Source organism: Xyrauchen texanus, chromosome 5, assembly GCF_025860055.1.
Source record: "Xyrauchen texanus isolate HMW12.3.18 chromosome 5, RBS_HiC_50CHRs, whole genome shotgun sequence".
In the NCBI taxonomy this organism is placed as follows: domain Eukaryota; kingdom Metazoa; phylum Chordata; class Actinopteri; order Cypriniformes; family Catostomidae; genus Xyrauchen; species Xyrauchen texanus.
The window spans coordinates 12,323,340-12,337,051 of NC_068280.1; the positions used below are offsets into that span (position 1 = coordinate 12,323,340).

Genomic DNA, 13,712 nt, shown 5'->3' on the forward strand with positions numbered 1-13,712 from the left:
GGTGTGATTCTTTTAGGTACTGTAAGTCTCGCACAACACATATTATCTTTCGGCACCCCATCACAGTCAGCCAAATGTCAGCTATCTTAAAGGATTATATGATAGCACCTGAGGCATGCTGTCAATGACCACAGAATATAATTTCAGCTCTTCCATCAAACAAGAAGCCTCCTTAAAGTAATGCACTTACAATGGATGTCTAGGGGGTAATCATACCTAAGGGTTTAAAAACAGAAATTTGCTCCTCATATTTTTATTAAAGCACTTACATTTTTGTATTATTTGACCTGTAACATTGTTCAAACCATTGGTAGAAATGGCTTCTTGTAAACAGTACTTTGTGGTTAGTTATGTCACGTCTTTCTAGCATCCTTGTGTATCATGCACAAATTTCTAGGTTTATGGGTTTAAATGGTCATGACATGAGTTGAAAGATTATTAAAAAAAAAGGTGTGATGATTTACATATTTAACGTTTATTTTGGAAATTAAGTATACTCTATGGATAGTAATAATAATGGAAAGTCTTCAAGCAGCGTACTGTCGCTATGGGCAGCCCATCAGGCTATAACTTAAAGGAATATTTGAGGTTCAATAAAAAATTAAGCTCAATCGACAGCATTTGTGGCATAACCACAAAATTACCACAAAAATTAATTTCAACTTGTCCTTTCTCTTTAAAGAAGCAAAAATCGGGGTTACAGTGAGGCACTTGAAATTGTAAAAAAAAAAAAAAAAAAAAAAGTGAATGGGGCCAATCTGATTCAACAGGAAAATGAATATAAATGTTTTTATTAACAAACAAGCTTCACATTTTGGCCTTTAAACCACCCAAAAAATTGGCCACATTCACTTCAATTATAAATGCCTCACTGTAACCTTTATATTTGCTTTTTTTTTGGAAAAGTGGGAATGAGTCGAAATCATTTTTTGTGGTAATCAACATTGTGCCACAAATGCTGTTGATTGAGCTTAACTTGTATTAAACCTGGAACATTCCTTAAAATGTGACGCAGTTTCTAAAATTAGTGATGATTTTATTCTGCCCTCTCTATGCAACAGAACAAAGTACATCTGCCATTAAATGTGGGCTGCCACAGTAGAGCACTCCCTTAGGGCACTACAAAGCCACTCTTGGAACACTACATGGCATAAAGATTTAATGCATTAGGCTATTGGCCCGCACGCTAATCAAGACTTGTGTGCAACATCCCACTATTACAGTCTATATTGCACTAGTTCCACTATATGAGTCATGTGCCATTTCTTTCCCAAGCTTTTCGTTTCCTAAATGCCTTCTTTCCATCCACCTCTTCTGTATTGCACTCGTCCTATCCTTCCTCTGTCATAATCCTTTTGTTGTTGTTTTTCATTCATTTGTCCTCCTCTCACACTAAACACAACTGTACCACAACCTAAATGCTGTCAGTCATGCCATACACTTGGCTGTCTGTTTGCGATAGGGTAATAAACATGAGACACCCTTCCAGCTGGTGGATGTAGGTGGAGCGGGGAAAGCCTGTTTGTCCAGTCATCCTGTGTTGTTGTGAAGGTGGAGAGGGAGGGAGGAAAAGAGAGAGGCGTCCAGAACATGAGTGAATGTAGGAGGTGCTAAAACAACAAGGACTTCCACTGGGTCCACCGTTGTCTTTCAGTTTGTCTGCCTGTCTATCTGGATTTGTAGTCTGCTAGTAAACCTTTGAGGTTGTTACACATGAATGGTGCTGCATGATAAGCATTTTCCGCACATATACTTTTAATGCGATTAACATTTTTGTAACAAAATAAAGATCATTTTATGGGATTGGATGTGAACCTAACCAGTGCTGTGAACATAGAATGGGCCTATATAGTGCAAAAAACTTTCTAAACAAACTAAACTAAACAACATTATCAGTGGATACATACCAACAATAAAAAAGTGGTACCCTACAATTGTATATAACACTTAAAAATTACTTTTGTTGGTGTAACAATGTATTCTGGTTGATTTTGTGGTGTTAGGTGTTAGTGTTTTTGACTTGAATAAAACCTGTTAATTTAGTTGTTACCATACTTTAACACCTTTTCAGCGTAGTTTAGTTCATATTTCAAGGTTTAATCTGTGTTCAGGAAGCTGCCCATATAGGAGACCAAACTTTCTATTAATTGGTCTATACAGTTACTTTTCTCTCAGCAGTTAACTGTATGTGGTAATAACTTCTTTAGTCACCCATTATTAAATCCCAAATTGCGATTATCTTAGTGTTGCAACTTCGGATAACTATATTTGAAGTCATGACTTCTGTACCTCTAGAGAATAGAGTCTCCTTAGCACATATTGCATTAGTTTCCTTTAGGCTTGTCATTAATAATGCGGAGGAAAGCAATATCCAAAGGGATTTCGGATCCAAAGCCAAGAAACGAGCTGTGTGCCTATTTCATGTGCCTCGTGTACGACTTCTCGCCTGTTCTCTGTTCAGTCATTAACGGGCGCCTTGCCCGCCCTTTCCAAACTACGTCTCCACAATCGTGGTGCTCTACGTAACTCTGAGCTAAGACGTACGACTTCCCTCGGTCCAAACTAGTGCGCTAAAACCCTCCCCACCGCCCTCGCTTGGGCTTAACCCGACTGGTGACGTCGGAGAGATTCCGTGGTGCCCACAACCGTAGGCGTGCATCGCGCTCTGGTATAAAATGGGCCCGAGACCCATCATTCGGCACTCTCTCAGTCGCTCCGACACGGGAACCAGAGCATCAGCGGAGATAGCAGGGAATCATTCCTTAAACTCCTCAGGCTAACTCGCTCTCGTCTTTGGTTCGAAATGGAAACATCTACTTTTACGCGGAGCCAACGCAGCTCCATTGCGCACAACATTAAGGGTGAGTTTCTGCCTCTTCTTTGTTCATCTCTTGTCTGGGTCTGTATTTAAAGTGTACAGCACTTTTCTCAAGTGTTTAAAGTATGGGGAATTATTGCCTTTAAAGAACTTAAAAGATATAAACATGAACAAGTTGGGTGTCGGGAATGTATTTGGTTTTGTGCAGCAACAGATGTTCCAATGTATTATGTCTTTGAACTTTAAGATGTTTTAAAGTAATGTTTTGAGATTATAAATTCAGATTTTATTCACACAAAATGAATACAAGCAAGTGTTTGAATTTATTTTAAAGTTGTACTTTTTGAAGAAGAACGAAGAGCCATGTTTAAAATTATTAGGCAAATGTGAAAATTCGCTTTGAGATTCCTAAAATACGAAAGAGCTATTGCCATTATTATTATTGTATTTGTATTGTAATATTAGACACAAATAGTATTGTATATGTAGATGCGTTTATTGCCGACTTCATTGGTTTCAGCAGCAGAGCTATTGGACAGCTCTCGTCTAGGCGTTAAGCATGAACGCGTGCTTTAGCCAATGCAAAAATTCTAGTAATGTGACGCGCAACTCTCTTTCCATCAGGCGCTCTCTCGCTCTGGCTGGTTGTCTGGCTTGTCGTGGTAAAGCCCGTGCCTGCGCAGAACTGCCCTCACCGGTGCGTGTGTTACCCGACCCCCATGACAGTGAGCTGCCAAGCGCAGAACTTCACCATTGTGCCCACCGGCATGCCCTATGAATCCCAGCGCGTTTTTCTGCAAAACAACCGCATTACTGAACTGAGAGTGGGGTCCTTTGCTTTTGGCACACAGGTAAGGATGAGCATGTGTGTGTGTGTGTGTGTGTGTGTGTGTGTGTGTGTGTGTGTGTGTGTGTGTGTGTGTGTGTGTGTGTGTGTGTGTGTGTGTGTGTGTGATCTTACTTAACTATAGTTTGGACAAATTTGTACCCAAAAGTGAGGTCCTCATTTTGAAAAACGATCCATACATAAATTAAATAAAGATTTTTAACATTCTAATAATGCAAAGAGTTAGGGTAAGGTTTAGCTAATACTATACTATTTAGTTTATATATAGTTTAGATTTAGTGTGTGTACAGTATATGAGTAATAGTGTGAGAATATTTAATCCTTATATTTGTAAATAAACTGTACATTGATGCATATTTATTAAGCCTACAGAAAAAATATGAGATATGAGAACTACTGTACCAAAAGGAAATGGCAAATGTATAACACACCCTTCTTTTTTTCTCTTCACCTTATTACAATCATTACCTCTCCCTTCTTTCTCCCCAACTTGCTTGTTCTTCCATTTCTTCCACTATCCTTTACCCTGTGCTCCCTATTCCTCCCATATTCTTCTTTTCTGTCCATCTTTTCATCACATATCAGGTCTTGTGGCTCTTCTCCAACAACATCACCTGGATCGAGGCTGGTGCATTCAGTGAGCTGCGTGATCTGGAGGAACTTGATCTGGGTGACAACCCTCACCTGCACCGTCTTGAGGGTGGAGCTTTCCGTGGCCTAGAGAAGCTCCAGAGCCTCCACATGCACCGCTGCCGCCTGGCAGCCCTCCCCCATGACATCTTCCACAAGCTCTACAGCCTGCAATTCCTCTACCTGCAGGAGAACCAACTCCACTTCATCCAGGATGATCTCTTTTCGGACCTGATCAACCTCAGTCAGCTCTTCCTGCATGGCAACCGTATCCGCACTCTGTCCGAGAATGTGTTCCGTGGCCTGGTGAACCTTGACAGGTTGCTGCTCCATGACAACAGGGTCCGTCAGGTCAACCGCCGTGCTTTCCGTGACCTGGGCAGGCTGACCATGCTCTTCCTCTTCAACAACTCCCTGGCAGAGCTGCCTGGTCAGGCCATGCGGGACATTGCCTCCATTGAGTTTCTGCGGCTGAACAACAACCCCTGGGCCTGCGGCTGTGAGGCTCGCCCTCTTTGGGAGTTCTTCCGTGGCGCCCGTCTCTCTAGCTCTGAGGTGCTGTGCGCCTCCCCAGCCCCTCGTCGTGGACAGGACCTGCGCTTCTTGAGGGAGATGGACTTCGCTCTGTGCCCCCTCCCTGACTCTGGCTCCCTTGCTGGCTCGACCACCACCACCTTCAGCACCAAGACCCGTTGGTGGTTCTCCAAGCACAAGCCTGCCAGCACCTCCAAAGGCATCTTTGAGAAGACTTCAGAGACCAAGGCGTACCCCTTCCCTGGAGGAAAATCCTCAATCACATCTACATCCACAAAGTATGAACTTGGGGATGAAGAGGCTCTTCTTCCCAAGCTTGACCCAGAAGAGTACTGGGCCAACTATGGCAATGAAGATGCAGGTGTCACCTCCCTGCGCTGCTTTGAGCTTGAGTGCCCACCCGAATTCGAATCTCTGCCCCCCTCCTCCTCTTATTTTCGATCCTCATCTTCTGCTCTCTTGCTACTCTCCATGTCTGTCTTGACTGGCTCTGTCCATCTTCTGTTTGGCTGAATCTATCAATGTCCGAAGAACCCTCATCCCCTCATTTTTCTCCTCTCTGGAGGAGGGAAAACCCTGTTTGCTCAATTTAACTCTTAAATGCCTTGATTCCTGTTTACCATCAACCTCACCTGTATCTTTGTTCTGTTCAGTTTGAGCCTCTAGGTCTTGGCATCTAGAGGGCACTACACTGATTTAGGATACAGTGGAGAGCAGGGATCGTTGGGCAGTTCAGGCCCTTCAGGAAACTTGTGAAAAATTTTCAGAGGGCTTGTTAGTGAAGCAGAAACACTGTCCTTCTTTTTTGAGGGCATGTGTACTCCGCGCCATCTCTGTCACAGTCAGTGCAGACAGAGAGATATGAATCTTCATCTTAGGTTTATGTACAATATTTGTATGCTTCTAACTTTTCAACCACTCTTAAGTGCTTCTATGATAGTTAGTTGTAATTATAGCTTGTAATGTCATCACGACAACCTCTCTCTAACTTTCCAACTAATGCTGTCACTGCTAATGCCATAGTTACAATTATAGCTCTGTTAATTGTTACTGGTAACAGTATCTTGAGCAAATTATTAGACTAACAGAAGGGTCTCAAAATTATTCAGAGCTTGAAGAGCAAAAGATGAAAACGTGAAGGAGCAAAGTGAAACACAGATAGTGGAGCCAGGAGCTTAGAACTAGAGGCAGAGGTAGAGATTACCAAAATAATGGTAAGATATGTGCGCATACAGTATATATATAGAGAGAGAGAGTACACACAAGAGAAGGCGAAATATTTTATTACATCACCCACCAGCTATGAAATGATCATTTCTGTAAATACGACATCTTGGCAGAGAGAGCTGTAAATAGCGCTACGAAAGGCCTTATGTTTGTCACTGTTCTGATTGGCCAAGAATGTCACTGTGAGTAATGTCAGTTGTGGTATTTCTTCGGCCAGTGCATGGAAAGATCATTCAACGGCACAGGTTATGTTTGGCTGCATGAATTTCAAAATACTGTTAACATGTTGTGTCTTAACTGTCGAATAGATTCACTGCTTCTTTCCAAGACTATATTCTTTTTTGAAATTCATATTTGTAATTGCTTATTTCTCACATCCTGTGAGACATTGGCAACTCCATCCTTTCTTATTTTAAATATCAATTTAGATTAATAGTCAATAGCCAGTCAAGAAATAATTGGCATTATGCTAAAACGAGGACTGACTTCAAGGAAAAAGCAATAAATGGACATTTAAGAAAGAATTAGATAATTTCTCAACTGTGAAAGTGATGCAGACTTTATAGCTGGCTTTTTGGCTTTGACATCACTACTGTTCCTTAAAGTGGTTTGACTAGTGCGCAAAGCTTGAAAGATTGGTAAATCAATAAGACGTGCTTACTTACAGATTGGTAGACTGTCAGAATAATGTCTACCATTGGTCACGGACGACTTTGTCTGGTCTGCCTCTCAAACCTCCTATACCTGTACTTCCCTTGTCTTTCTCTCCAATGTTGTTCTTTGGGAGGCATGCTGATGTCATCGCTTTCCTCATTGGTCCTTTCCTTGCCTAGTAGGGAAATAAACTGAGAGGGCAAGGACAAGAGGAGAGAAAGAAAAGGAAATGTACAGAAAGAGGAAGAGAGAAAGAGTGGAATGCAGGGGCGGATGTGGGTGGTAGAGTCGAAAAGATAGAATAATAAAGGATGGACATGTGAATAAGTATGGAGGAATGCATTCTAATGTAGAAAATTACATTTTCTCTTCTGAAAAAAGTGATGCAGTGGATTGAAACTGTGTTTTGGTCTCACTGCTCATCTTTAGGGACCAAAACAAGATCAATACCAATCAATTAATGCAGCAAGATCTTGTTTTCTTTAGGGTTATACTGTTAATTGTAGCAATATCTTGTCTTATGTTTACCTTATGATAGTATAGAAGCAGTTAATACTGCCATTTTCCCCCACAGGCGATCCTGAATGTTGCCATGACAAATATTTGTCTAATAACTGTTTGTGTGAAGTGTGTGTGTTATGTAAATATCAGCTGGAATGGGTAAGGTCAAACTGCCTTGAGGTGCTCTCGAGTGACCATATTTGTGAGGTCGCTCACAGATGACCAAAGCATTAGTTATACCTTTTTACCCAATGTGTGTATCGTTCATTTGAATGCAAGACTGTGAAAGAATGAGCTGTTGAATCTTTTCACTAGGAAAAACAAAGTGCTGGACAGAAAGCATGACCAAATAATAAATGCTTATCTGTGGATAAGAAACATATTTAGTGTGGGCGTACTTTTTTCTACCATTCAACACCCAAGGCTCTATAGTACAATCTCACATGTGCTCATTCTTTCTCTCTCATCACTCAATCTGACCTCACCTGGTACATACAGACACAGACAGACACACACACACACACACACACCCTTCTTCTCCATTGCTAGTAAAGTTCTTTGAATTAAAAATTATTAACTATTAGATGCAGTTACCATGACACCATACACCATCATTCAGAGCTCTAAACTGTCTCAATTCAGAGCCGCAGAGCATGTGAGACTAATATAAGTATAACGCACCCTCAGGAAGAAAAAAAATACAAAATAATGGTGTTATTGGATGAAGTATTCACAAAATACACGGTTCTTCTTCCATCCATCTTTCTTTCTTTCTTTCTTTCTTTCTTCTTCCATCTTTCTTCCATCTGTCCTTTCATCCTTCCTTCCATCCATCTTTCTTTCTTTGTTTCTTTTATTCTAGACATCCATCCATCCTTTCATCTTTCTTCATCCATCCATCCATCTTTCTTTGTTCTTCCATTCTTCCTTCATCATTCTTTCTTCTCCTATCCATCCATTCACCCTTCCTTCATCCTTCTTTTTCATCCATCTTCCTTCCTTCCATCTTTCTTTCTCTTTCTTTCTATTTTCTATCTCTTTCTTCAATCCATCAGTCCATCCTTCCTTCCATCTTTCTTCCATCCATCCGTTCCTCCTTCCTTCCATCCATCCATCCATCTTTCTTTCTTTCTTTTCTTCTAGACATCCATCCATCCTTCCATCTTTCTTCATCCGTCATCCATCTTTCTTTATTCTTCCATTCTTCCTTCCATCTTTCTTTTTTCTCCTATCCATCCATCCATCCTTCCTTCCATCCTTCTTTGTCATCCATCTTCCTTCCTTCCATCTTTCTCTCTCTTTCTTTCTATTTTCTATCTCCTTCTACCATCCATCAGTCCATCCTTCCTTCCATCTTTCTTTTTCTTTCTTTGTCTTCCATCCATCCATCCATCCTTTTTACTTTTTTCTTTCTTCTATCTATCTGTCTACCCTTCCTTCCATCTTTCTTTCTACTTCCATCCATCAGTCCATCTTCCTTCCTTCCATCTTTCTTTCTTCTTCCATCCTTCCATCCTTTCGTCCTTCCATCTTCCTTTCTTTCTTTTCCCATCCATACTTACTTCCATATTTCTTTCTTTCTAACTTACATTCTTTTTCTTTCTTTCTTTTTTTCCAACCAACCAAAGCTGTACTGGCTTTAACAGATGGCTCTCACTGAAAGAGCAGCAAGATGAAGAGTTTACTCAGTCTCCCACCATTTGCAAAGGCAGCCTGCTTAACAGAAATACACACTACACATGCACACGCACACAAATGTCTGAGTCCTGGTGGGAGGCACAAGTTCTCTTTCTGTCAATTCCACAGTAATTAATCCATGGAAACTTGAAATATTCTGTAGACTATTGCCATCAGGCGGTTTCATTTTTCATCTAATACTTAGTCTTCAAATTGTTTGTGTTACATCTTGTGCTGATTGTGAATTAAAGAAATCAATGTGATGTGAAGCACACTCAAGTCAAAATTTATTTTTGAACTGTGGAAACTGTGGATTGGATAAAGCACAATTGCGCAAATAGGGCCCTTTATCATCCTACCTACCATCTACGTACCCATTGGCTGTTGGCCATGCTGCTCAATGAGACAATGTGTTGACTGGCAATGGAAGGGTGGTGACCACGTCAATATCATGGCAGGCTGTTGAACGTTGATTGAATGATTCATTGAATGCATGAATGGGGGAATATGTGTATGGAGGAATGAAGCAAATTTCTTCATCTTTTTCTTTTTTTTATGCCGGAATTTGCTCATCACAGTGAGCTGGAATTGTTTATAATCGCCCCCACGAGAAACAAATGTCAATTAATAAGATTACTTGTACATTTCAACACGTACACACAGACACTGCAGGTTTGTGATGTTCACATTGGAGCTGTAATCACTTTTTTTATGTGCGTGCATGCACGCACGCACACACACACACACACACACACACACACACACACACACACACACACACATATACAATTATAAACATATAAACTGAAATTTCTCATTACTAGCTAGCTGCTTTTGTTATTATCCTGCTGTGTTTAGGTTAGCTTATATTAGCAATCATTTCAATAAATTCACACATCTGTCTCACATGCAGCTCATCTTTATTCACCTCACATTCTTTGTTGAATGTTACACATTCTCTTGTTTTAACACTGTCTTCTTTTGGTCTTTCCGCTCTGTTTGTCGTCATCAGCTTCTCTCTCTCACCACTCACTAACATTCCTCGCTCTCGTTTTCTAATTCACTCTTACTGCTTCTTCTATTTTTCCAGTGCTTCTTGAGCTGTCATGAGCATGTCACCTACATCTTCTTATCTCCCTGCTGAAAAGACCAGCTTAACCAGTATGAAATTCCCATGCTGTTCTAGGTTGGTTAGTGCTGGTATGTTGCTAGATCTTTTTTCCTATCTCTCTTTCTTTACATATTGTGCAGGTGTTTAGAGCACGGTGCAAGAACTGCAGTGTTTTATTGAATAATGAGCCCAAGAATCGATTTGTTTCTGAGGCCCAGCATTTAATGGTGTCCTCATTATCAGAGAGAATAAACGTGAATGTCTAATGCAGGGTGAAAATATTGCATCAAATCTTCGCAAATCTCTTCGATGTCTCGACCCCCTTACTCTGAACCCCCCTTCATTCCTCCTTACATACTAACAAGAAGTACAACGTTTTCATCTTGTTTTCATTTAGATGTGTTCTCAAACTTTGAGTACCGCATAACGCACATATTCCTCAAATTAAATGAAGGAAAGAGACAGAGTTTGATGAGAAAACTTGAAACGGAATAAAAAGAGACAGCAAGAGGAAGATGGACTGAAAGAGACATTAGCAGGGCTGAAATAGTGTGCGAAGCAGTAAATCAAATGCAGGGAGGAGTGAGAGGAGATGTGAGATATTTGACTCACATTCTTGGCAGATTTCAGTGGCACAGACATTTGGAGAGTTTATGAATTGTGTATGCAGTCACACACTTTGTGCGGGCGCACACATACACACCCATTTAGTCCTAATCACACATTCTCAGAGCGCTGCACTCGTCCTGCAGTGAGGCAGACGGTTTTTAAACAGAGTGCGTCATCATTCTCATAAGTGGACCGTTGAGAGACCATGTGCATCCACCACCTGCATCACAATCTCATTCATATTGCAACACCACAACTGGTTTCATAAGAAGCTCAAAACCTTAATGTTTATCCTAAAACCCCTATTTCCTGGATCCATGTCATGGAAGACTTGATTAAAGCATCAGTTAATGAAGAATTTGACTCTCTACCTATGCATTTCAATGTGATCTCAGTGATTTCGACTGTGGCATGATTGTTGGAGCCAGAAGGCTGGTTTGAGAATTTTTGTAACTTTTGATCTCTGGATTTTCATGCACAACAGTCTCTAGAATTTTCTCAGAATGGTGCTTTTGCTTCATTTTTCCTGGTTTGTTGTATCTTTCCTCCCTGCAGGCTGCTCAACTTCAGGTGCCTGCAATAATGATTGCCAATCACTTCTTGGTAAGGATTGGTTTGGGAGAGGGAAGTAGGTTTAAAAACCCAGCAGAACCTCACTGCAATGGAGCCACATCTTTCCTGTCTCCAACCCTTGCTGCATATTAATATAGTTTTGCATGTTATTGTGTAATGAGTTACGACTGAGTCTCTTGTTTATTGAGATTGATTTCAGTCATTTAAATGTAGCTACTTTCTGCCACAACTTTTGTATATATTGTAAAGTTTGTAGGGAGTGTTTTTTTTTCTCCTCACACACATAGTGTCTAATGCTTTTGGTAAGGTAGATGACTCCCCTTCATGTAATTTAGTTTGTTTTGGCTTTGCCCCCCTCCTAAAACCATTTTTATTGTTTTGTATTAAAAAAAAAATGTTTGCTTTAAGAAATAGTTTTATTTGGGGGAGTGGAGAAGGGAACCCAAACCTCTTTAGCTGCTTTTTCTCCATCGGCGAATAGCTCTGAGAATGGTGAGGAATGATTCCTGTAGTGCTTACACTTGAGGACGGTTCACCATGATTACAAACCATGTTCGTGGAATGGCTTTAGTATGTGGTGACTCACGGTTGTTAAATTTTACACTAGATGGCACCATTTTTCTCATGTTTAGCTTATGGAGCAAATACATGCTTATTTTCTGTTTGCTGTGTTGTAGAGCACTGCAGGCTAATTTAATGAATGATGCAGCTAAAAGTGTGTGTGTGTGTGTGTGTGTGTGTGTGTGTGTGTGTGTGTGTGTGTGTGTGTGTGTGTGTGAGCGTGTATTTATCACTTTGTGGAGACCAAATGTCCCCATAAGGATAGTAAAACCCAAAATTTTTGACCTTGTGGGGACATTTTGTCGGTCCCCATGAGGAAAACAGCTTATAAATCATACTAAATTATGTTTTTTGAAAATGTAAAAATGCAGAAAGTTTTCTGTGAGGGTTAGGTTTAGGGGTAGGGTTAGGTTTAGGGGATAGAATATAAAGTTTGTACAGTATAAAAACCATTATGTCTATGGAAAGTCCCCATAAAACATGGAAACACAACATGTGTGTGTGTGTGTGTGTGTGTGTGTGTGTGTGTGTGTGTGTGTGTGTGTGAGCGTGTATTTATCACTTTGTTGAGACCAAATGTCCCCATAAGGATAGTAAAACCCAAAATTTTTGACCTTGTGGGGACATTTTGTCGGTCCCCATGAGGAAAACAGCTTATAAATCATACTAAATTAATATGTCTATGGAAAGTCCCCATAAAACATGGAAACACAACGTGTGTGTGTGTGTGTGTGTGTGTGTGTGTGTGTGTGTGTGTGTGTGTGTGTGTGTGTGTGTGTGTGGGCGTGTGTGCGTGAGTGCGTGCGCGTGTGTACACAAACTGACATTTAAAGATTTAAAATACCGAAAATGATTAGTTGTTTATGATCAGGACTGATGTTGGTTAAAAAAATTGGGCAACATTTAAATAAATGTCAGAATTAAACAAAAGAATGGGGTGTAACTTAATTTCTACAGTTGGTTTAATAGAAAGGCTTTGCAATGGTAAAATAGGGGCAAGAACATCATGTTCAATAACAAAACCAGGGAAGAACTCTCTCAGGTGGAAGCGACCAATGAGCCAAATGTCTTAGACTGAATGCATAATAATAAAACAAAATCTTGTGTAGGTCTAGCCCACCTTTGTCAATCGGCCTATGTAATTTATTGAAATGTAATCTGGGATGCTTACCATTCCAAATGAATAATTCGCTATGCTATCAAATTGCTTCAAGTAAGAGAGGGAGACATCTAACTGTACGTTCACACCAGAAGCGGCGAGAGCGTCAAAATTCGCTCTGGCTGCCCTGCCTTCGACGCTCAAGGACGCTCGTTGACGCTCTGACGTAGTTGAAATAGGCTGCAACGTTTGTTCAGAATGCTTTGTTTTGTAAACTATATTTAAAGGGGCCGCAATTTAAACATCCAGACATGTCGACCATTTACTTTTTGCCGACCTATCACAAGTAGCGTATATCCTCATGAACTCTTTAAAATGTGAAAATAAGAAATCGATCGATGGCAGAAAGTAATTAAAATTATAGTTGTTTGTTATCAAAATAAAATACATTTGTAATAATAACTGTGGTCTTGGTCATATATTACACAGCTCATTACCATAATGTTGACTGCACTTGAACTTCCATCTGATGCCCATGCCGCACAAGACTCGCCGCGCCGCTTCTCTCCGCCGAGAGACGCTGTCTGTCATTGAAAATGAATGACTTCCGGTCAATTTGACCCTCTCGCCGCCTCTGGTGTGAACGTAAGGTAATGGGAAAGATTGTAGCAGGTAGTTGAATTTTGGAATACAATTAATTTTAATAGCATTAACCTTCCCAATCATAGATAAATGTAATGAAGCCCACCTGCCCACATTGCTCAAAAACCTTTTTATTAAAAGGTCAAAATTAACTCTAAATAAATCACACAAATTTGTTGGGAATAAAATGCCCAAATACTTAATGCCCTGTTTGGGCCACTGGAAGGCG

At 40.5% G+C, this 13,712-nt stretch overlaps 1 protein-coding gene across 1 annotated transcript; it reads left to right on the plus strand.

The window, feature by feature from the left end:
- The first annotated feature begins 2,710 nt into the window (after positions 1–2,710).
- LOC127643840 (reticulon-4 receptor-like 2) lies at positions 2,711–7,562 on the plus strand. Its single transcript, XM_052126754.1, has 3 exons — positions 2,711–2,861; positions 3,443–3,669; positions 4,251–7,562. The coding sequence occupies exons 1-3, from the start codon at positions 2,804–2,806 to the stop codon at positions 5,340–5,342; spliced, it is 1,377 nt and encodes a 458-aa protein (XP_051982714.1). The 5' UTR covers positions 2,711–2,803; the 3' UTR covers positions 5,343–7,562.
- Positions 7,563–13,712: the final 6,150 nt, after the last annotated feature.

Bases quoted from the DNA above. Each gene is read 5' to 3' on its own strand.
- LOC127643840 (XM_052126754.1), top strand. From the start codon at position 2,804: ATGGAAACATCTACTTTTACGCGGAGCCAACGCAGCTCCATTGCGCAC. The intron at 2,862-3,442 runs GTGAGTTTCTGC...TCTTTCCATCAG, and splicing joins CATTGCGCACAACATTAAGG to GCGCTCTCTCGCTCTGGCTG. The intron at 3,670-4,250 runs GTAAGGATGAGC...ATCACATATCAG, and splicing joins CCTTTGCTTTTGGCACACAG to GTCTTGTGGCTCTTCTCCAA.